We start from the raw sequence: 25329 nt of genomic DNA, 5'->3' as shown, positions 1-25329 counted from the left end.
AAAAACCCCCCAAAAATGCCAAATCTGATATTTTACACAGAACTCCAAAAATGGATTGGCAAAATGATTGGCACCTTTTCAAAATTGTAAGAAATAGTTGTGTTCTAAGCATGTGAAGCTCCTTTAATTTGTAATTAAACTCACCTGTAGCAAGTAAAGTAACAGGTGCTGGCAATATAGAAACCCCACTTTTAGCCAGTCCAAATGGAGAAAAGTTGACTCAACCTTTGTGTTGTGTGTACCACACTGGGCATGGAGGGAAAAAAAGAGGAGCAAAGAACTCTCCGAAGATTCGAGAAGCAAGATTGTGGAAAAGCATGGACAATCTCGTGGCTACAAGTCCATCTCCGGAGATGTAAAAGTTCCTGTGTCTACTGTGCGCAATGTTTGAAGCCCATGGCACTGTAGCTAAGCTTGCTTCGTGACGGATCAGCGCACTCAAACAAGTCAAACGAGGTGGACTCTGGGTGGTATTCGTGCCCAAGCCTGACACCTCATAAAGCCTCACCAAGTCTTCATCTTTGTCTACCAAATTGCAAGCAATCAATCTTTGGCTCATTTAACTGCGTTACTATTAATCTGTCCTCGTTTCCCCCCCGAAAAGGCCTTGAACCTGAGCCGTTCCTGGCGCTTGTCCCCTCGACATGGAAGCGGTGTCGGTCCAAGTGTGATGATGGCAGACCAGCCATGTGCGGCGAGGTGGGGACTCGTGGGCGTCCGGTTTCCCTGAGTTATGTGATAGCCCGAGTTTCATTGCGTGTGTCGGACGAGCGTCCTCCCTCCCCTGCAGCGCATTTTGACTTAAGGTCCCGAGGTGGACAAATGGACCAGTGTGACGACATCTTTGTGCCAGGAATTCTGTAGGCCACAGGATACTTCTTCTTCTTCTCTATCACACTTGGTCAAGATGATCCCAATACTCTGCCTGGCCATACTGCTACCTTCAGGTCAGAATTGAAACATTATATATATAACATATAGTACTGGATCGCAGAGGTGTGGACTCGAGTCACATGACTTGGACTCGAGTCATGAATTTGATGACTTTAGACTCGACTTGACAAAATGTAAAAAGACTTGCAACTCGACTTAGACTTTAACATCAATGACTTGTGACTTCACTTGGACTTGAGCCTTTTGAATTGACATGACTTGACATGACTTGCTACTTTCCCCAAAACCCAAAGATGAAAAAGTTATTCGGGAGCGCTCCGTATTTTTCATTGTGTACTTGTCTATCAGCGTTGCGTGTGTCAGCTGGTGTGCTCTCAGTACAACAGCCAATCAAATTACATCTACTTTGTTTTCATCACACAGCATTCATCCAATCAAATTGCAGGACAACCAACGAAGAAGACATGTCCAAACCACACGCCAGTGAACAAAAAATGATACCTAAAATAATTTTGTTTGGGTATAAAAATTACGAGGTGGTCAACACAAAACGGTTTGCAGTATGCAACACATGCGGTTCGAAAATTACTGATGGAGAGGCAACAACTTCCAACTTCGTCCGGCATTTGAAGTTGCACAAAGAACGGTAAGTTTTGAATGTAAGATAACGTTTATTGGCTAAGTAACGTGACTTTTATTTGCTGTGTAGTTAAATCAGTGAGGCTGTAAACTCACTGCTAACGTTATAACGTTATTGCAAACACGGGAATCTGTTGCAGTTCACTACCTTATTCATACTTTTTGTTCAGTGATTTTTTTTAAGCAGGGTTACGTTAGTCAACATATCACACGTAACGTTAGACGGCGGTCAGCAGCACCGCGTATTTTAGCCACCTAAAAAAAGACAAAAATAGTAAAATAAAGGTCAGTTAAAATGTATACTATATTATGAATATGTGTACCGTTTTAGCTAGCTTTCTGACATACTGTTGGTTGTTTACCTCAGTGGTCCCCAACCACCGGGCCGCGGCCCGGTACTGGTCCGTGGATCGATTGGTATCGGGCCGCACAAGAATTTTTTTTTTTTCTTTTCTTTTTTTAATTAAATCAACATAAAAAACACAAGATACACTTACAAGTAGTGCACCAACCCAAAACAACTCTCTCCCCCCTTTTGTTCTGGGCATTGAACATGAAGACTCTTCCTTCACTGTTCCGAGTGGCCATGAGAGTCTTGGCAGTGCCTGCCTCCAGTGCTCCAGTGGAGCGAGTTTTCAGCCATGGTGGCATCATACTACGCCCCCATCGTGCACAAATGACTGACAGACTCTTGGCTAATTTGGTCTTTTGCAGATGCAATGCAGCATAGGGCCCTGACATATAAAAAGTACAACTTTTTTGTTATGTTCACGTATATGTCATGTTTTTTCAATGTTAACACTTTTGTACAAATAAGTACATTTGCACTTTATTTTTCAATGTGTTTGTTCTGTAAAGGAATGAGTTAATGTTTAAAATGACTGGTTAATAGTGCTATTATAAAGTGCAATGTCAGCACAATTTTCTTTCCTGCAATTTAAAATGCACTTGTTTTAATAAATAAATACAGCGTTTGAAAAGCATACACAATCTGTGTTAATATATTAGTCTGTGGTTAAAAGGACTCGAAACTCAAAATGCAGGACTTAGGACTTGACTTGAGACTTTCCAGTCTTGACTTTGGACTTGACTCGGGGCTTGCCTGTCTTGACTCGGGACTTGACTCGGACTTGAGGGCAAAGACTTGAGACTTACTTGTGACTTGCAAAACAATGACTTGGTCCCACCTCTGCTGGATCGTAATACTTTTTAAATTGCAACATGTGCATATTGCTCTATTTGATTGTTGCATGTGTGATGATGTTGTGCAGGAATGGTCCTACATAAAGTCAATAATAGCTAACTGAAGTGTCATGCATACTGACCAACCAATCTCAAAGATGTATTTTGGATGTTCTGAAAGGTAATCTCCTGTTTGTACCTGCAGTGGTCCACTCAGCACAGGGTCAATTTGCCCACAAGCTGCTCAACGACTTAATGGAGAACTATTCCAGCGCCCTGCGGCCCGTGGAGGACACGGACCGAGCACTTAACGTCACTTTGCAGATCACGCTCTCCCAGATCAAAGATATGGTGAGACTTGCCTTACGCCTTAGTACAAATGTAAAAAAAAACAGCACCATTGGGGCGGTATAGCTCGGTTGGTAGAGCGGCCGTGCCAGCAACTTGAGGGTTGCAGGTTCGATCTCCGCTTCCGCCATCCTAGTCACTGGCGTTGTGTCCTTGGGCAAGACACTTTACCCACCTGCTCCCAGTGATTTAAATGCAACTTAGATATTGGCTTTCACTATGTAAAGTGCTTTGAGTCACTTGAGAAAAAGCGCTATATACCGTATTTTCTGCACTATAAGCCGCCCCGGGTTATTAGCCGCACCTTCAATGAATGGCATATTTCATAACTTTGTCCACCAATAAGCCGCCCCGGACTATAAGCCGCGCCTACGCTGCGCTAAAGGGAATGTCAAAAAAACAGTCAGATAGGTCAGTCAAACTTTAATAATATATTAAAAACCAGCGTTCTAACAACTCTGTCCCAAAATGTACGCAAATGTGCAATCACAAACATAGTAAAATTCAAAATAGTGCAGAGCAATAGTAACATAATGTTGCTCGAACGTTAATGTCACAACACACAAAATAAACATAGCGCTTACTTTCTGAAGTTATTCTTCATTCGTAAATCCTTCGAATTCTTCGTCTTCGGTGTCCGAATTGAAAAGTTGGGCAAATGTGGGATCCAAAATGGCCGGTTCCGTCTCGTCGAAGTCATCGGAGTCAGTGTCACTGTTGTCCAGCAGTTCTGTGAATCCTGCCTTCCGGAAAGCTCGGACCACAGTTGTGACCGAAATATCTGCCCAGGCATTTACGATCCACTGGCAGATGTTGGCGTCGTCTGGCGCTGTCTCCCTGTCTTAGTGAAGGTGTGTTCGCCTTCTGTCATCCACTGTTCCCACGCAGTTAGCAGTCTAGCTTCGAATGCCCTGTTGACACCAATATCTAGCGGCTGGAGGTCTTTTGTCAATCCACCCGGAATGACGGCGAGTATTGAATTAAGCGCGTAAGCGTGTCTCTTAATGTGATGTTATGAGCTAGCAAATATAACAACTACACTACCCAGCATGCAACGATAGTGACGAGCATGCGCGGTAGCCCTGAGAAGCGTTGTTGTATGCTGGCAGTTAGAATGTGGTTATGAGCACGCTGTGAGTAAACGTTGAGAACTCAGTTAACACGCCTCGTCTGCATTATTTATAATTAGACAGACAACACACTTAATAGGAGCCATTTTGGGGTCTTTACATAAACACACAAATGGAAATGAAACGTCACATATCCCAGCATGCACCGTGCGCTTCTTCTTCTTCCGGGGGCGGGTGGTTGCTTACAGTAGAAGAAGAAGCGCTTCCTGTTCTACCGGGAAAAAAGATGGCGGCTGTTTACCGAAGTTGCGAGACCGAAACTATATGAAAATGAATCTTAATATTAATCCATATATAAAGCGCACCGGGTTATAAGGCGCACTGTCAGCTTTTGAGTAAATTTGTGGTTTTTAGGTGCGGCTAATGGTGCGGAAAATACGGTAAATATAATTCACTTCACTTCACATTTAGTGAAGCAGGCTTTTGTTGAAGCAGGGGAGTCCAAACTTTTTGCCCGAGGGGCCGATTGGGCTAAGAAAATGTGTTTTTTTTAAATTTGATATATTTGATTTCAAGTATGCAAAAAACAAGAGCAAGCCTGATCCAATAAAGTGCTATAGCCTTAACAGCCGTTATAACAACATGAAATCAATGGAGAATAAAAGCAAAATGAGCAATGGACTTTATTTTTATTTTATTTATTTCTTTTTTACATATTTGAAAAGGAGTGAGAAGAAGTTTACATTTATTTAATCCCACCCCTTTTCTTGAAATCCTAAATGACTCTGACCTGTTCACTCTCGGTTCAAACTTAACGAACTTGTATATACATACCGTATTTTCCGCACTATAAGGCGCACCTAAAAACCACAAATTTTCTCAAAAGCTGACAGTGCGCCTTATAACCCGGTGCGCTTTATATATGGATTAATATTAAGATTAATTTTCATAAAGTTTCGGTCTCGTAACTACGGTAAACAGCCGCCATCTTTTTTCCCGGTAGAACAGGAAGCGCTTCTTCTTCTACGCAAGCAACTGCCAAGGTAAGCACCCGCCCCCATAGAACAGGAAGCGCTTCTTCTTCTACTGTAAGCAACCACCCGCCCGCGTAGAAGAAGAAAAAGCGCGCGAATATTACCGTACGTTTCATTTCCTTTGTGTGTTTACATCTGTAAAGACCACAAAATGGCTCCTACTAAACGACAGGGATTCGGTTCATGAAAAGACGCAATCTCTCCATCCGCACACGGATTACTATTTCACAGCAACTGATATTCCTGTGAACCGCACTGTGGATACAACGGGAGCACGTACGGTGAATATTCGCACCACAGGGAATGAGAAGTCATCCTTCACTGTGGTTCTAGCTTGCCATGCTAATGGCCAGAAACTTCCACCCATGGTGATATTCAAAAGGAAGACCTTGCCAAAAGAGACCTTTCCAGCCGGCGTCATCATAAAAGCTAACTCGAAGGGATGGATGAAGAAAAGATGAGCGAGTGGTTAAGGTAAGTTTAAGTTTACGCGAAGAGGCCGGGTGGCTTTTTTCACGCAGCTCCGTCCATGTTGATATACGACTCCATGCGCGCCCACATCACGCTGGTTTTAATATATTATTAAAGTTTGACTGACCTATTTGACTGTTTTTTTGACATTCCTTTAGCGCAGTTAGATGCGGTTTACAACACGGGGCGGCTTATAGGTGGACAAAGTTTTGAAATATGCCGTTCATTGAAGGCGCGGCTTATAATCCAGGGCGCCTTATGGTGCGGAAAATACGGTAAATGATAAATATATACATACATTGTCTCTCCCCAGCCACTTGGTCCAGCTCCCCCCGGGGGGTCCTGAGGCGTTCCCAGGCAAGCTGGGAGAAAAACCGAAATGTAAAAATGTTTGCTAATTTATTAAAAATAAAAAAAGCTCAACAATTACAGGTACACACTTGAAGTGTTTGCTAAAAACTTTGTTGATGCACCTTTGGCAGCAGTTACAGCCTCAAGTCTTTTTCAATATGATGCCACAAGCTTGGCACACCTATCTTTGGGTAGTTTCACCCATTCCTCTTTGCAGCACCGCTCAAACTCCATCAGGTTGGATGGGAAGCGTTTGTTTTCATCCAGGATGTCTGCATTTATCTTTCCCTTTATCCTGACTGGTCTTCCAGTAGCTGTGGCTGAAAACCACCCCCACAGCATGATGCTGCCACCACCGTGCTGCACGGTAGGGATGGTGTTGGCCAGGTGTCTGGTTTCCTCCAAACATGACGCCTGGCATTCATGCCAAAGAGTTCAATCTTTGTCTCATCAGACCAGATCATTTAGTTTCTTCTGTTCTGAGAGTCTTTCAGATGCATTTTGGCAAACTTTTTATTAAGAAATGACCACTTTACATACAGGCCTGCTTGGTGGATTGCTGCAGAGATGGTTGTCCTTCTGGAAGGTTCACAGAGGAATGCTCTGACAGAGTGACCATGGGGTTCTTGGTCACCTCCCTGACTAGACTAAGATGAATGCAGCAATGTACAGAGACATCCTGGATTAAATCTGACGCTTCCCATCCAACCTGATGGGAGTTTGAGAGGTGCTGCAAAGAGAAATGGGTGAAACTACCCAAAGATGGGTGTGTCAAGCTTGTGGCGTCATATTCAAAAAGACTCCAGGCTGTAATTGTTGCCAAAGGTGCATCAACAAAGTATCGGGCAAAAGGCCTGAATACTTGATTTTGAAGTATTTTATTTTTGATACATTTGCAAAAATGTCTAGATTTCTTTTTTCTTCTTCTATTGAGACGGGGTGCTCAGTGTTCATTAATGAGAAATAAAATGAGTTTTTTTTATTTCAGCAAATGGCCAGAATGAAATATTTAGAGGGGTCTGAACACTTTCCATACCTTCTTCAACTCCTACCTTGTTTATTTCTGTGGCTACCTCCCTTAACGTTTCCTAATCAATCAGAAATATCAAGCAGCTTAAACATGTGGAGAGTGTCTTGCATTTTCTCCATCATGCATTGTAATGGATTTAAATAGGTGTAGTTTTTAAATGTATATGGTGCTTGGGCATTTTTTGTTTCTATAATACGTGCAAAGTTCAGTGAGCAGGTTGTTGTGTGACCATGTGTGTTGACTTTTTGGTTGTTTTGATTGATAAATAAATGCTGTTCTGTTGTCATTTCAAATCACATTTCACGGCCATTGACATAAATCAGTCACTATATCCATATATATCATCAGATTAAAACACCTTCCGGGCTAGAATCTTTATTAAAAAACTCCATCTCTGAACTGAAGACGGCGGTTTGGACATCCTTAATGAAAGTTTCAATAGTGACTGCACAGAGCGCAGCCATTCAAGTAGTTCAATGAAAAGTACGGCTTGAGCTTACTGTTACTCAGCTGGATCAGATCCACTGTTGTCTGTCTGCACTTGTCTAATAGCAGAAGAACTTACTGTTGAAGTATCTTGTTACTGAAAGTGGTTCCTCCAAGTTCTCTGATACAACCATACCTTCACTTCTGCAGAGAGCCAGTGAACAAAAGTAATGATGTGTTTGTGGAAGCTCTCTCTTCTACCCAGGGCCGGCCCGTGGCATAGGCCGTATAGGCAAATGCTAAGGGCGCCGTCCATCAGGGGGCGCCACGCCAGTGCCACAAATGTTGGAGAGAAAAAAAAAAGAAAAAAGTTGGTACTATTATTTCTAAATACAAAAAATAATCCCACGTTAATTAAAATGCAAAGTAAAGCCTATTTAATAGAAATATTATTTGTTACAACATTACGCCTCCCCCTCCCCCCGCACGGTGCGCCCCCTCCCTTCCCGTATCATGACTCTTTTTGGACGTCACCACATCAAAAAAATCAACACAAGATGTCAAAACGGCCAAAACTGTCAGGTGCCCAGGGAAGAAAAAAGAGAAAAGAAGAGGAGGAGAAACGAGAAAAGACAGAGGTAGCAGGTAGGTAACGTTAGCCTACATGAAATTATTTGTCTGTTACAGAATGTGATAGTAGCTGGCTTTTTAGCATTAAGCTAATGTCACATGATTCGGCAATTGCTAATCAATAAATAGCTAGTTCTGTTTTAACGTCGGGTTAATATTGTGGAGGGGGCTAAATTGTTATGGAAAATAATAATGTAACGTTAGGTAATTACAGTACTCCCACCTTACATTCCTCAGGGACATTTGTATTAGATCTTTTAAGCAGGTGTTTTTTTGTTTACATTGTTATTGCCTTCTGGTTAGCTAATGTTTGCCCTGCAGGTAATAGTCACTTTTCCACCCCTTTATATATTAGGTATAGTTGTAAGTAAAAAAAAAAAGGTCAAAGACAAAGCTATTCAGTTTCTTGTGAGTATATACACTTCACTGCCGATGTGGGGGGGGCGCCACCTTAAATCTTGCCTAGGGCGCCAGATTGGTGAGGGCCGGGCCTGCTTCTACCTTGTATGACTACTGTTTTGTGTGTGCGCAGGATGAGAGGAACCAGGTGTTGGTGGCCTACCTGTGGATAAGACAGAGGTGGCATGACGCTTACCTGACGTGGAATAAAGAGGACTACGACGGACTGGAGATCATCCACATCCCCAGCAACCTCGTATGGAGGCCGGACCTTGTCCTCTATAACAAGTAAGCCCGTATGTCACTCATACTAAACTCAATACGTAACTGTTTATTTACCCGAGTAAAGTCATAAACATACAGTACAGGCCTTCTCATTCAATGTGTTTTCTTTATTTTCATGACTATTTACATTGTAGATTGTCACTGAAGGCATTAAAACTATGACACCTGAGAAGTGAAAAAACATTTCAGGTGACTACCTCTTGAAGCTCATGGAGAGAATGCCAAGAGTGTGCAAAGCAGTAATCAGAGCAAAGGGTGGCTATTTTGATGAAACTCGAACATAAAACATCCATCCATCCATCCATCCATCTTCTTCCGCTTATCCGAGGTCGGGTCGCGGGGGCAGCAGCTTAAGCAGGGAAGCCCAGACTTCCCTCTCCCCAGCCACTTCGTCCAGCTCCTCCCGGGGGATCCCGAGGCGTTCCCAGGCCAGCCGGGAGAGATAGTCTTCCCAGCGTGTCCTGGGTCTTCCCCGTGGCCTCCTACCGGTCGGACGTGCCCGAAACACCTTCCTAGGGAGGCGTTCGGGTGGCATCCTGACCAGATGCCCGAACCACCTCATCTGGCTCCTCTCCATGTGGAGGAGCAGCGGCTTTACTTTGAGCTCCCCCCGAATGACAGAGCTTCTCACCCTATCTCTAAGGGAGAGCCCCGCCACTCGGCGGAGGAAACTCATTTCGGCCGCTTGTACCCGTGATCTTGTCCTTTCGGTCATGACCCAAAGCTCATGACCATAGGTGAGGATGGGAACGTAGATCGACCGGTAAATCGAGAGCTTTGCCTTCCGGCTCAGCTCCTTCTTCACCACAACGGATCGATACAGCGTCCGCATTACTGAAGACGCCACACCGATCCGCCTGTCGATCTCACGATCCACTCTTCCCCCACTCGTGAACAAGACTCCGAGGTACTTGAACTCCTCCACTTGGGGCACGATCTCCTCCCCAACCCGGAGATGGCACTCCACCCTTTTCCGGGAGAGAACCATGGACTCGGACTTGGAGGTGCTGATTCCCATCCCAGTCGCTTCACACTCGGCTGCGAACCGGTCCAGTGAGAGCTGAAGATCTTGGCCAGAGGAAGCCATCAGGACCACATCATCTGCAAATAGCAGTGACCTAATCCTGCAGCCACCAAACCAGATCCCCTCAACGCCCTGACTGCGCCTAGAAATTCTGTCCATAAAGGTTATGAACAGAATGGGTGACAAAGGGCAGCCTTGGCGGAGTCCAACCCTCACTGGAAACGTGTCCGACTTACTGCCGGCAATGCGGACCAAGCTCTGACACTGATCATACAGGGAGCGAACCGCCACAATCAGACAGTCCGTTACCCCATACTCTCTGAGCACTCCCCACAGGACTTCCCGGGGTACACGGTCGAATGCCTTCTCCAAGTCCACAAAGCACATGTAGACTGGTTGGGCAAACTCCCATGCACCCTCAAGGACCCTGCCGAGAGTATAGAGCTGGTCCACAGTTCCACGACCAGGACGAAAACCACACTGATCCTCCTGAATCCGAGGTTCGACTATCCGGCGTAGCCTCCTCTCCAGTACACCTGAATAGACCTTACCGGGAAGGCTGAGGAGTGTGATAGCAGAGGATGGTTTCTTCCCGTCCGCCGTCTGCTTTTCAGCAGCACGTCGCCGTCGTTCGCCGTCGTTCGCCGTCGTTCGCCGTCGTTCGCCGTCGTTCGCCGTCGTTCGCCGTCGTTCGCCGTCGTTCGCCGTCTACTTTTCAGCAGCACGTCGCCGTCGTTCGCGTGGTAGCAGAGGATGGTTTCTTCCCGTCCGCCGTCTACTTTTCAGCAGCACGTCGCCGTCGTTCGCGTGGTAGCAGAGGATGGTTTCTTCCCGTCCGCCGTCTACTTTTCAGCAGCACGTCGCCGTGGTTTGCGTGGTGTACTGTGCTCCGCGTCTTGCCTCTTGCTCTCCACCTCTCCTCCCGTCTCTCTCGGCTGTCACCCTTTTATACACCGACAGATTAACTGATTGTGCCCAGCTGCCCGACCCACGCACCTGTAATCCATTTGGACGCGAGTCCGCAGGCCACGCCCCCTCGCCGCCATCTTGGACTGGGCCCCGGTGTTGGACCGCCGGCCCCGCCTCTCCACAGACTGTTACTATAATGTGATTGCACTAACCTTTGATTTAGCGTAAATCAGCTGGTTATTCATTTTGGGAGTGAACAGAGTTGTCAGAACGCTGGTTTGTAATCTATTAATAAAGTTTGACTGACCTATCTGACTGTTTTGTTGACATTCCCTTTAGCGCAGCTCCATCTAATGGATGCATAGGTGCACCTTATAATCCGGTGCGCCTTATAGTGCGGAAAATATGATACAGTAAAAAACCGAATGTAAATTTTACAGTAAAATTCTGGCAACTGAGCTGCTTTTTTTTTTTTTTTTTTTTAACCATAAAAACAGCAGTGCTGTTTTTCCATTTCCAGTAATATACACTAGATTTTGAGGTCAAATAATTGCAATTTATCATAAAAAAAATCATTAAAAAAATCTACTAATAAAATGCATAAAAAAATGGTGTAATAATAGTATTCACTGTTAGAAGCCAAACATAAGTGCGTTGTGGCCCTCAGTGAAAACGTCGTAGATTGTTCAGTTTGCATTTGAAATGATAACACACAGTAACTGAAGTGAATATATTAAAGAGTCCACACAAATTATGCTGACACATGACAAAGTTATCTCTCAGCTTCCGTGGTCACCATGACAACACCTTCTAATACTTCACGGTACTTTCTCTGCTGGTCCAGGGCTGATGATGCCTTGTCTGGGCCCATGGACACCAACGTGAGACTGCGCTACAATGGAGAGATCACCTGGGATGCCCCCGCCATCACCAAGAGCTCCTGCGTGGTGGACGTCTCCTACTTCCCCTTCGACAGCCAGCAATGTAACCTCACCTTCGGATCCTGGACCTACAATGGAAACCAGGTATGAGGATGTTGTGCGTTTACCACAAAATGTTTGTAAACATTTTACATGTCATCACACTAATTACTGACAGTTCCAGTAATTGGTGGCAGGTTTGCATCGGGGCCGCTAATGTGTGTTACTTTATTCTCCTTTTAATTTGTATTAATATTTCATCAAACTGCATTTTAATTATTTTGCGACTCACCCTGTCCTTTCTCGGCTGTGTGGGGCAGCAGAGTCATCTGCCCCACACAGCCGAGAAAACAGCACATCAAGGATGTTCAATTCAATTGTTTTGGGGGCCACATTCCCAGATAGCTGAGAACTGGTTTTTTTGATAGATTTTATTATTAGATTGCACAGTACAGTACATATTCCGTACAATTGACCACTAAATGGTAACACCCCAATAAGTTTTTACACTTCTTTAAGTCAGGGTCCACGTAATCAATTCATGGTACAAATATATACTATCATCATAATACAGTCATCACACAAGTTAATCATCAGAGAATTGTCGGAGGCAGATATTTACATATATCCGAATTTAAGTTGTACTTCTTTCATTTCTTAGTCATATTTGAAAACCGCTCGTGTTTTCCATTTCTTCTCTTGATACTCTGTCAGCAAGCATACTATGTGTGTTAACCTTGAGTTCTTTGGAATGTATTATGGCTAGGGAGACGTTGTGCTTGTATTATGGCTAGGGAGGGGGAAGGAAAGAGGGGTTTTTGGCGTTGGGAAGACAGACCATTTTGGGAGGCGCAATAGAATGTGCTAGGGTTAGACTGGTCTCAATCAATGTGTATTGGCAAAGCTTTGAAAATATACAACAAAATACCTTTTCTGTCTCTGGTGGTTTTTCAACTCAGCTTTAAGTGTTGTAAAGAGCTTGGGAGCGAATTGTGACTTGAATTCCCTGGGAGGAACAACTGGTCCAAAACACAACAGTATATACATTGAATTATTTACATTATTTACAATCCGGGGGGTGGGATGTGGAGGGTTTGGTTGATATCAGCACTTCAGTCATCAACAATTGCATCATGAGAGAAATGGACATTGAAAGAGTGTAGGTGTGACTTGGTAGGATATGTACAGCGAGCAGAGAACATAGTGAGTTCAGAACAAGTACATACATTACAAATACATTACCTCCAGGTTCTGTAACAGCTTCTTCCCTCAGGCCGTAAGACTCTTGAACGCATCATAATTAAATTATCCCCTCAACTCCCCCCAAAATGGATTAACTCGCTGGAATAAAAAAGACAATATAACATACATCCATAAACGTGGACTCATGTGAAAAAGTGCAATATATTTATCTGTACAGTAATCTATTTATTTATTTATATATATTTATTTATATTTATTTATTATAAATATATATATAATTTATATATGTTTATTTATTTATATATGCACCTTATTGCTTTTTTATCCTGCACTACCATGAGCTTATGTAACGAAATGTCGTTCTTATCTGTGCTGTAAAGTTCACATTTGAATGACAATAAAAAGGAAGTCTAAGTCTAACATGTACTAAGGTGGTTCAAACGTTCTTCTTATTCGTATTATTTTTCAAATTTTCTTGTAATCAGCCTGCTCAGTGGCCTAGTGGTTAGAGTGTCCGCCCTAAGATGGGTAGGTTGTGAGTTCAAACCCCGGCCGAGTCATACCAAAGACTATAAAAATGGGAGCCATTACCTCCCTGCTTGGCACTCAGCATCAAGGCTTGGAATTGGGGGTTAAATCACCAAAAACGATTCCCTTCCGCAGCCACTGCTGCTGCTCACTGCTCCCCTCACCTCCCAGGGGGCGATCAAGGGGATAAGTCAAATGCAGAGAATAATTTTGCATGTGTGTGTGTGTGTGTGTGTGTGTGAGTGTGACAATCATGGGTACTTTAACTTTTTATTTTCGGTATATTAGACAGAATATTTACCTGGATACTTAGGTAAACATTTCATCTAATATACCGAAAAAATGGTCTGATTACAAGAACATTTGAAAAAGTATGAGGACTGGCAGGAAGGACTTCTGCTTAGTCAATATTTTAATATTAGTCTTATTTTATTTATTCCATTTGAATGTGGTCTGTTTATTTTGTCAGTTACAGGAGAGATATTCTGTTTTTAAGGACTTTCTACAAAAAAGCTAGTCAAAGATCCTCTCTATGACAGCACTATCATTTTATTTTGAAGAATATACTGCATAAATGTGAAGAGTTGTTTTAAACTGAACTTACAGGCCACGTATTAAATAGTGAAAAAGGAAGAACACCACTGGTGAAGTAAAGAAGTTGAACAAATGACTACTGACTGCATCTGAGGGAAACCACAACTCAGTTACATAAATCACATTACAAAAACAAATTGTAACGGAGAAGACTTAAAGGCAGGCCCGGCCCTAACCAATCTGGCGCCCTAGGCAAGATTTTAGGTGGCGCCCCCCCACATCGGCAGTGAAGTGTATATACTCACAAGAAACCGAATAGCTTTGTCTTTGACCTTTTTTTTTACTTAAAGAAAGCAAATTAACAATCAGAATAGTTAACAAGATAAAAAAAAATATGAATAAATAAATGAATGCAAAAAATAAAAAATTAATATATGAAATACAATATTTTTTACATACATATTGCTTAATTTACAATAATGATGTGCACTTTAACAACTAGGCTTACAACTATAACTAATATATAAAGGGGTGGAAAAGTGACTATTACCTGCAGGGCAAACATTAGCTAACCAGAAGGCAACAACAATGTAAACAAAAACACCTGCTTAAAAGATCTAATACAAATGTCCCTGAGGAATGTAAGGTGGGAGTACTGTAATTACCTAACGTTACATTATTATTTTCCATAACAATTTAGCCCCCTCCACAATATTAACCCGACGTTAAAACAGAACTAGCTATTTATTGATTAGCAATTGCCGAATCATGTAACATTAGCTTAATGCTAAAAAGCCAGGTTACTATCACATTCTGTAACAGACAAATAATTTCATGTAGGCTAACGTTACCTACCTGCTACCTCTTGTCTTTTTCTCGTTCCTCCTCCTCTTCTTTTCTCTTTTTTCTTCCCTGGGCACCTGACAGTTTTGGCCGTTTTGACATCTTGTGTTGATTTTTTGATGTGGTGACGTCCAAAAAGAGTCATGATACGAGAAAGGAGGGGGCGCACCGTGCGGAGGGGCGTAATGTTGTAACAAATAATATTTCTACTATATAGGCTTTACTTTGCATTTTAATTAACGTGGGATTATTTTTTGTATTTAGAAATAATAGTACCAACTTTTTTTTTTTTTTTCTCCAACATTTGTGGCACTGGCGTGGCGCCCCCTGATGGGTGGCGCCCTTAGCATTTGCCTATACGGTCTATGCCACGGGCCGGCCCTGCTTAAAGGAGTATGTTTGGATCCCAGTGTTTTATGCTCGCTAGCAAGGTTCAAATGTCTTTGCAAGGATCTGCCAAAGAGTTTCCAGAGGTCCAAGTTCCTCTATACCAGGCCTGGGCAATTATTTTGACTCGGGGGGGAAATTTAGAGAAAAACATGTGTCTGGGTGCCGGTAGCTCTATCTATCTATGTATACATATAAAGCTTAATATTTGTATTTTTTTTATGTTTTATGCCTTATACCGGGAGTTGGCAACCCACATGCGGCTCTTTAGCGCCATCCTGATGGCTCCCAGGAGCTTTTTCAAAATTTATGAAAATGGAAAAAGGTGGGGGGAAATATGTACCGTATTTTCCGCACCATAAGCCGCCCTGGGTTATAAGCCGCGCCTTCAATGAACGGCATATTTCAAAACTTTGTCCACCTATAAGCCGCCCCGTGTTGTAAGCCGCATCTAACTGCGCTAAAGGAATGTCAAAAAAACAGTCAGATAGGTCAGTCAAACTTTAATAATATATTAAAAACCAGCGTTCTAACAACTCTGTTCACTCCCAAAATGTACGCAAATGTGCAATCACAAACATACGTATATCAACATGGACAGAGCTGCGTGAAAAAAGCCACCCGGCCTCTTCGCGTAAACTTAAACTTACCTTAACCACTCGCTCATCTTTTCTTCATCCATCCCTTCGAGTTAGCTTTTATGATGACGCCGGCTGGAAAGGTCTCTTTTGGCAAGGTCTTCCTTTTGAATATCACCATGGGTGGAAGTTTCTGGCCATTAGCATGGCAAGCTAGAACCACAGTGAAGGATGACTTCTCATTCCCTGTGGTGCGAATATTCACCGTACGTGCTCCCGTTGTATCCACAGTGCGGTTCACAGGAATCTCAGTTGCTGTGAAATAGTAATCCGTGTGCGGATGGAGAGATTGCGTCTTTTCATGAACCGGATCCCGGTCGCTTAGTAGGAGCCATTTTGTGGTCTTTACAGATGTAAACACACAAAGGAAATGATAATATCCGCGCGCTTTTTCTTCTTCTACGCGGGCGGGTGGTTGCTTACAGTAGAAGAAGAAGCGCTTCCTGTTCTATGGGGGCGGGTGCTTACCTTGGCGGTTGCTTGCGTAGAAGAAGAAGCGCTTCCTGTTCTACCGGGAAAAAAGATGGCGGCTGTTTACCGAAGTTGCGAGACCGAAACTTTATGAAAATGAATCTTAATATTTATCCATATATAAAGCGCACCGGGTTATAAGGCGCACTGTCAGCTTTTGAGAAAATGTGTGGTTTTTAGGTGCGCCTTATAGTATGCCGTATTTTTCGGACTATAAGTGGCCGTTTTTTTCATAGTTTGGCCGGGGGTGCGACCTATACTCAGGAGCGACTTATGTGTGAAATGATGAACACATTAGCGTAAAATATCAAATAATATTATTGATGTCATTCACGTAAGAGACTAGACGTATAAGATTTCATGGGATTTAGTGACCGATTGTTTGGTAAACGTATAGCATGTTCTATATGTTATAGTTATTTGAATGACTCTTACCATAATATGTTACGTTAACATACCAGTTGGTTATTTATGCCTCATATAACGTACACTTATTCAGCCTGTTGTTTACTATTCTTTATTTATTTTAAATTGCCTTTCAAATGTCTATTCTTGCTGTTGGCTTTTATCAAATACATTTCCCCCCAAAATGCGACTTATACTCCAGAGCGACTTAGATATGTTTTTTTCCTTCTTTATTATGCATTTTCGGCCGGTGCGACTTATACTCTGGAGCGACTTATAGTCCGAAAAATACGGTATTTAGTTTTTGTTTAATTTTGCTTTAATATGCTCAAAAAGGTTCATTATGTCTTCTTATTCGTATACTTTTCAAATTATTTTGTGAAAATCTGCTGTACAGTGTGTGTGCTTGGGTCCTATTTTTAGGATCACTAATACAAAACCTCACAATAATGTCTGATTGAATGCTAAAAACGTTATGACAGACCGCCTGAAAAAATGGAATGGAATTCAAAATTTTTTTTTACTGCATGAGACACCCAGAATGTACTTGAAAATAAAGAATGTGGGATTTACAATATTAACTATGAACGATAAAACACTGAATTTTGACAACATATGAACGTCACACCTCTTTTACTTCTCAGACCAGCTCCTCCATAGTTGTGTATCTTTTACAATCAAGCGAAACGCAACAAAAATGCAACAAACACAGCAAAATATGAACGCAAAGGGTAAAAAGAAAAACCCACCTATAATTTGATAAAACTAATATACAACCGAGCTTTAGAACTTTGTTATAAATAATCCCCTTCTGCATCTGTCCCTGACACCCACACTTCAGGCTGGCCGCTCTGGAAACACTCTGTGGAAACACTCCCCACCCACACTGCTTGGTGCCTCGTCTGAGCTGCTGTGACTTAGATTATCATAGTAACTAATTAGATTACCATAGTAACTAATTAGATTACCATAGTAACTAACTACCATAATAACTAGTATATAACATAATAGTGGATCCAACTATTATGTTGGATCCACTATGGACTGGACTCTCACAATATTATGTCAGACCCACTCGACATCCATTGCTTTCGGTCTCCCCTAGAGGGGGGGGTTACCCACATATGCGGTCCTCTCCAAGGTTTCTCATAGTCATTCACATCGACGTCCCACTGGGGTGAGTTTTTCCTTGCCCGTATGTGGGCTTTGTACCGAGGATGTCGTTGTGGCTTGTGCAGCCCTTTGAGACACTTGTGATTTAGGGCTGTATAAATAAACATTGATTGATTGATTGATTGATATCATGCAAAAGCACAGATTCCAACTATTGAAGTACTTTGTATAGTTGAAGACTTACGGTCATTTGAAAACATCACTAATAATAATAATGGATTAGATTTCGTATTGCGCTTTTCTATTAATTAGATACTTAAAGCGCTCACAGAGAAGTAGGAAGCCATCATTCATTCACACCTTGTGGTGGTAAGCTACATTCGTAGCCACAGCTGCCCTGGGGTGGACTGACGGAAGCCAGGCTGCCAGTTTGCGCCTACGCCCCCTCCGACCACCACATATCATTCATTCATCATTCATTCACCTACGCCCCCTCCGACCACCACCTATCATTCATTCACCTACGCCCCCCCCCGACCCTCTGGCTGCAAAGCATTGCACTTTCAAATACAACAATGAGTAGATGAGTGTTATGTGTGTGTATATGTGTAAATAAATGAACACTGAAATTCAAGTATTTATTTTATTTATATATATATATATATATATATATATATATATATATATATATATATATATATATATATATATATATAATAAAATGAATATATATATATAGCTAGAATTCACTGAAAGTCAAGTATTTCATACTATATATATATATATATATATATATATATATATATATATATATAGAAATATATATATACTTGACTTTCAGTGAAAGTCAAGTATTTCATATATATATATATATATATATATACTGTATATATATATATATATATATATATATATATATATATATGTATATATATATATATACATCCATCCATCCATCCATCCATCCATTTTCTACCGCTTATTCCCTTCGGGGTCGCGGGGGGCGCTGGAGCCTATCTCAGCTACAATCGGGCGGAAGGCGGGGTACACCCTGGACAAGTCGCCACCTCATCGCAGGGCCAACATATATATATTTCATATATATATATATATATATATATATATATACACATAACATTCATCTACTCATTGTTGTATTTGAAAAGCACAGCCTTTGAAGGAGCATAGGTGTGGGCAGCATCTGTGAAATTTAATTTGCAGGAAAGGAGTGAGTTAAGGGTTGAATTGTCCATCCTCGTTCTATTCTCTGTCACTATTTTTCTAACCATGCTGAACACCCTCTCTGATGATGCATTGCTGTGTGGCACGTACTAAAGTGCTTTCATCAAATGCACTAGAGTCTGGAATCTTCCATCTCTCCCTAGCATGGCCCAAAACCGGTCAATCCTTGCTTCCTGAGGAAGATCTTCACTGCCAAGCAATGTTCCCTCTAATTGTTCATGTGTGTGAGCAAACACAAAAAGTCCCTGAGCATTGAGTGGAGCACATGTGAGCAACATCACACATGGAAATACCAGCAGCACACCTGTCTCTAACCTATCTTTTATTATAATATAACATTTTCATGAGATTATTTAGTCATATTAGTGATTTGGCCCACTTGTAATGACAATAAAATACATCTTGTTTTTCATAAGCTATGGATTAATATTGTACAATATGTCTGGGTGGGGGTCCTGCTTTGGAAATCATTTCAGAGATCACATTTAAACATCCTCATGTTGCACAATGAAATGTAAGCATAGGATGAATTCCTGTAACTTTCTCTCGTAACAGCATTCCATGATTAATATCAATAAATTAACATTAATAATAAATGACAGTAGAATAAGCACATGTATGACTGAGGAGTCATAGTGTTTGACTTGTCTGACTTTTTGTGTGGCCATAAACGCACCAGTGGCTTAGTGCTATGCGTGTTGGTGACAGATGACAAGTTGCTTTGTACGGCAGGAAATGACTAGTTTTTCCAGATAGGAGTTTTTTACTCATGTTTTTGGTGTGGTTATGGCCCAATATAAACAGTTTTGCTCAATAAAGTGATCGATACAATTCCTGTCCTCGAAGCATCTCGATAGACGTTACAATTGAACGGTGTTGACGAACACCGTTAGGGCCGCTTGTTGTCACTGTCACTCAGAGTTACATTGCAAAATTACACACAATAAATGTGTTTATTTTGTTTAGAATTCAGGTGGATTTGATTTGGTGCGCGGCATATATTTGCTGTGCGCAGAGGACGCTTGAGCAGTGCGCAATTGCGCAGGCGCACACCTTAGAGGGAACGTTGTGCCAAGCACTTGGTAGTCCATTACTTCTTCCCGGAGGCTATCCAGGTCCAATCGCAGCTGCAGCTTGGAACTTACAAGCGGTTTTCGGGAGAGGCGCTGAATTTCGGGAGTCTCCCGGAAAATTCGGGAGGGTTGGCAAGTATGGCGATTTGGATGTCAAGAGGCGGGGAGCGAACCGGCAACCCTCAGGTTTCTGGCACGGCCGCTCTACCCACTACGCCATACCGCCCCACTACACATCATAATGGCAGCTACAGTTTCCATCTTACAGATGTAAAATGGTTATTTGGGAATGTCCGGCGGGCCAGATTGAAAAGCTTAACGGACCTTAATTTGCCCAGGTCTGCTCTATACATCAAGAGCACTGTAGTGGTTTTAGGAATTTGCTGCAAAAATGTTGTCCCCCAAGTTTTGAACTGAACTAAGGGGCCAGTTGGTCTACAGTCATTATTGCATTCTTTGTCTAATAGGCCAAAAATGATGCGAATTCTGCCTAGCAACAAGCGAGCGTGCAAATGTGTAGCATGGCAAGGAACCTTATTGAGACTCAATGGTTTTTCTCTAACAGTTTTGTACATTGCTAAATAGCAGAATTCCACTTTGCAAGATCTTACAAATGTTTTTTCCCACTTGGAAAATGTCAGCTGGTGGTGTGCTTCATCTACAGCATCTCTACTCATCCCTGACCCACATTCCAGGTGGACATCTTTATGGACATGGACAGCGGCGACCTGTCCGACTTTGTGGAAAACGTGGAGTGGGAGTGCCACGGAATGCCGGCCACCAAAAACGTCATCATGTACGGCTGTTGCTCCGACCCTTACCCCGACATCACCTACACCGTGCTGCTGCAGCGCCGCTCCTCCTTCTACATCTTCAACCTCCTCCTCCCGTGCTTCCTCATCTCCTTCTTGGCTCCTCTAGGCTTCTACCTGCCTGCAGACTCTGGGGAGAAGGTTTCCCTGGGGGTGACTGTGCTCCTCGCTCTCACGGTGTTCCAGCTCATGGTGGCCGAGAGTATGCCTCCCTCAGAGAGTGTGCCTCTTATAGGTAAAATATCACCCGCTTACAGTAAGCTTCCATCTTGACGTCTATATGCTGTATTTAGGAATTCTATAGCCATTTAAGAGTATGGCGTAAATGATACATTCAAGTAAGGTAAGCTACAAGTTACTCATGATTAAATGTAGGTCAGCTACAGGGGAAGTTATTGTCAGGTTTAAGCACCGAACTATCTATTAAACAGAACAAGAAGAAAAGAATCAGGCAGAGACAGATTTCAGTTTTGCTCATGAGGAGAACGAATGGAGCTGCACACTCAGTTACAGTCTCCCACCACACTCTGAGGAACAGCCCCCCTCCTTTATTCAGGAGTTCCCTAGTTACATGGCTGAGGCTGCTTCTAAAGGGAGGTGTCACATATTATGCAAGCAGCCCCAGTAGACACAATGCGTGATTATGGAAATGTGCTGAACCTCGTGATTTCGCCCTGTCTCTGCTTTGTCTGCCTGGAGTTGCCTTATCTTTGTTGAGGTACTTGAGGTCCGTCCTTGGCTTTTAGCAGGCTGAAAAACACAAACAGTGGCAACTCCTAACTTGCAGTGGAAGTTCTGTGCCTTTAAGCATAAGACTTGTGTGATAACTTATACTTAATATTCTAACAGCTATCACAGGAGAATTGTAGAAAGCTACACTAAAAGCTGCACCACAAAAGTAGCTCGCTACATTTAAGGTCTTCTTTGGGCCCACATGTATAATATTGCGGGTTTCCTGCACGTCATTTTCATCACTAAAACAAAAATCTAATCTGCGGGAGAAAATTCCTCTGCCATTTGCAAGTTTTTTTTTGTTTTTTTTTTGGAGTTTGCTTGAGGCATCCCTCTTTCTCTGACTCCATGTTATGATTTTGCTCTCGGGTTTTAATGACCCGCCTTATCTTGCCTCTGATTGGCCAGTCCGTAATGTTTCGCCCTAACCTTAGCCAATTGTGACTCATCATAGGAACACCAACCAATCATGGATGTTCTCCGTATGCATGGACGTTCTCATTCATCCAGGTCCTTGGATTTTCTCTGTCATTTTTGTGGCCTGGAGTCGCAGTCCATTTTCTCTTTGTAGCTTGTAGTTTTGATGTAAGCTACATGGCTCTAAAAATGGCTAAGCCACAGGAAAAGCTACTCGTTAAAAAAGTAGCTAAACTACTGGGAAATGTAGTTAAGCTACTTGTAGCTTGTTACTGCCTATATCTGTGTATATGCGAGTAAGCACAGAGATGGCCTACAAAACCTACAGTGTTTTAATAAATGTATTCTTAAAAACATTTTTTATACAAATTTATAATCAATTTTTGAAAATAATGAATTGTTTTAGAGTGGTAATAAATTTAAAAAATTGCGATTTGGATAATTATGATAATATAGTAATAAACTTTATTTTATGCTGCCCTTTTTTTTTGCTGCAGCTGTTACATATACTGTAATATTGTACATGGTCATTGGGATTTGTTATTGTGGAGGGGTGTGTGGTCCGCGGGCCTGCTGCAGAGAGGGGTGTGTAAGGACCGGCCTCGAAGCACAGCTGGCTGGTGATTGGATTACCCAGCTGGGGCTGATCATCCAATCACCTGCCATGCTTATTAGCAGCAGCCGGGCCGAGACACAATAGTTGGAGTTGGAGTGTGAGCCAGACAACCCACAAATGCGCCCCGAGACCACGCCGTAAGAGGGAGAGCAGCCGAAAGACTGAAAAGTTGCTGAAAAGAGTGCTGACCTGGCGCGTGTGCGCACAATACAAATATTATTGCACCTGACTACCGGGCTCTCAAGAAGGTCTGTCGTGATCAGGGGAACCCACAACATTTATATATTGTATATATAATATATCTGTATATATTATATACTGTATATAATATGTAAATATTACATATATGTTATATTTTATATTGCTACTATGGAACATTTTTAATCTACTTTATACTTTTTGTTTTCACCCTCTTTTTGTGCCCTTGTGTGTATTATCCTTTCCATCCTTTGTAACTGAGCTACTGTGTGGAGCAATTTCCCTTGTGGATCATTAAAGTTTGTCTAAGTCTATAATTATGATAATAATCATTATAATAATAATAACGGATAATGAAACAATAAATTGGTAAAATGCAAGACCATTAATAAATGGATATTATATTTTACAAATGGACTAATTTATTCTGAAAAATATATACATTTTGCATTTAAATTTATATTTTAATTATCAATGTTTTACAAATATTACATTTTGGTACCACAGCATTATCAATCAATCAATGTTGATTTATATAGCGCTAAATCACAAGTGTCTCAAAGGGCTGCACAAGCCACAACCACATTACCGATTTTTAGTAGTATATTTAGCAGTCTATGACCTCTTTTGTTATATTGTATGTGACTTTTATCAGCCTTAAATTCTTGTGCATGTTTATTTTATTTGTTTATTTCTTTTGAATAGTCCTCCATTGATGTTTTTGGTTCTCTGCCTACTTGTGTTCCTCAGGCAAGTACTACATCGCCACCATGACCATGGTCACAGCCTCCACATCTCTCACCATCTTCATCATGAACATCCACTTCTGTGGTCCCGAGGCCAAACCGGTCCCGCACTGGGCCAAAGTCCTCATCATTGACTACATGTCCAAGATCTTCTGTGTGTACGAGGTGGGCGAGAACTGTGCCTCCTCCTCGTCTTCATCTGCTCACCCGGTCCAGAAGGATGGCGCTCACAAGTACTTGGGCCCTCAGAGTCAAGCCAACGGCCAAGCTGGTGGAGAGAAACCACAGGGCCATAAGAGCCCCAGACCTCAGACCCCGAGACCGCAGCAACATCCCGGAATGAAGACTCAGCAGCACCACATCACCAGAGCAGAGAGGAGTCTCTTCTCCACCTTCCCGCTCGGGAAGTACGAAAACTCCACCGGGAAGATTCCAGCAGGGGACTGCTGCAAAGAAGACCGCAAGCTTCCTTGTTGCCCCGGTGACAAAACTCCTCTCTGCTGCCAAGAAGGCCAAAAACCTCCACCCCAAGGCTCCGTCGGAACGTTTGGCCCTTGTGTGTTCTGTCGCCACGGCAACGGCGACGCCAGGCTGGTGCGCAACGTGGAGTACATCGCAAATTGTTTCCGAGAGCAGAAGGCCACGTGCGCCAAGGGTGCCGAGTGGAAGAAGATCGCTAAAGTGATGGACAGGTTCTTCATGTGGATTTTCTTCATCATGGTGTTCCTCATGAGCATCCTCGTCATCGGGAAGGCCCCATGATCCATCTAGGGCTGCAGCTAACGATTATTTTTCTATCGATTAATCTATAGATTATTTTTTTCGATTAATCGGTTAATCTATAGATTATTTTTTCGATTAATCTATAGATTATTTTTCCTTTTACCGATTTTTTTTTAATTTAAAATGAAGAGGAAAAAATAAATGTAGGCCAGTTTTTTCAAAAGGCATGGCTTTTATTTACAAAAAAAAAAGTATGGCCACTCAGTCAACATTGACAACAACATGACAAAATATTCTGTAACAATGTAAACATTTAAAACTTTTAACATTTAACAAAATTAAAAGTAGCTTATTTGCTTTTTAATGTGCAAATATAAAAGTAAACATCCAGTGCAAATCTTAATATTCTGGAATAGTATAAGCATTTCAAAAGTAAAAGTATTGCTTATTTGCTAAAATGTGCAAAAATAAAGATAAACATCCAATACAAAAAAGTGTACAGTGTAAACATTTCAACAAAAGTAAAATTATTGCTTATTTTGCTTAATAACACAACAATGATAGTATGATTAAAGTGAAAGTTAATTGTTGGTTTGTACATAGTATATGTAACTGTTAATGTTGTAAAAGGTATTTGCACAACTAATTAACGTTAGCGTTTGTGACAGTCTTGTGCCGTGGGGTTCTTTCAGGACCGACAGACTGAACGCCAGACGGCTTTGCCAGGTTTACAATCTTTTAATTTTACACAAAGTCTTTTCTCTTCCAACTGCGCGGATCGCGCACCTGGGCACGATTGCGGCGTCGCTCCCGGCGCGCCCCGCCTCGCCGCTCGCTCGCCGCCGCCGCCTCTCCACAGCGTTAAAGAGGAGCGCATCTTTGTAAACACTGAACAGGCACGCCAAACGCGCCTCTCAGAGCGAAACGGTGCTTTAGTTTATGAATTTACAACGCAGATACAAATGACACATTCATGTTTTTGTGTAATAATGACAACGTATACGCACGCGGACGATTGACTTGTTGATGGTGATGG

At 42.2% G+C, this 25329-nt stretch overlaps 1 protein-coding gene across 1 annotated transcript; it reads left to right on the top strand.

Annotated features, from left to right (window-relative positions):
- Positions 1-879: 879 nt before the first annotated feature.
- On the top strand, positions 880-24332 carry LOC133575316 (neuronal acetylcholine receptor subunit alpha-9-II-like). The gene is made up of 6 exons (XM_061927965.2): positions 880-947; positions 2921-3066; positions 8608-8762; positions 11537-11717; positions 20745-21096; positions 23575-24332. The coding sequence occupies exons 1-6, from the start codon at positions 908-910 to the stop codon at positions 24330-24332; spliced, it is 1632 nt and encodes a 543-aa protein (XP_061783949.2). The 5' UTR covers positions 880-907.
- Positions 24333-25329: the final 997 nt, after the last annotated feature.

Source organism: Nerophis lumbriciformis, linkage group LG35 (genome assembly GCF_033978685.3).
Source record: "Nerophis lumbriciformis linkage group LG35, RoL_Nlum_v2.1, whole genome shotgun sequence".
Taxonomy (NCBI): Eukaryota; Metazoa; Chordata; class Actinopteri; order Syngnathiformes; family Syngnathidae; genus Nerophis; species Nerophis lumbriciformis.
Note: the sequence above shows the minus strand (reverse complement) of the source record. Positions and strands in the feature narration are given on the sequence as shown.

Excerpts from the sequence above, each read along its gene's own strand:
- LOC133575316 (XM_061927965.2), top strand. The coding sequence starts at position 908 with ATGATCCCAATACTCTGCCTGGCCATACTGCTACCTTCAG. Across the intron at positions 948-2,920 it reads GGCCATACTGCTACCTTCAG|TGGTCCACTCAGCACAGGGT; the intron begins GTCAGAATTGAA and ends TTGTACCTGCAG. Across the intron at positions 3,067-8,607 it reads TCTCCCAGATCAAAGATATG|GATGAGAGGAACCAGGTGTT; the intron begins GTGAGACTTGCC and ends GTGTGTGCGCAG.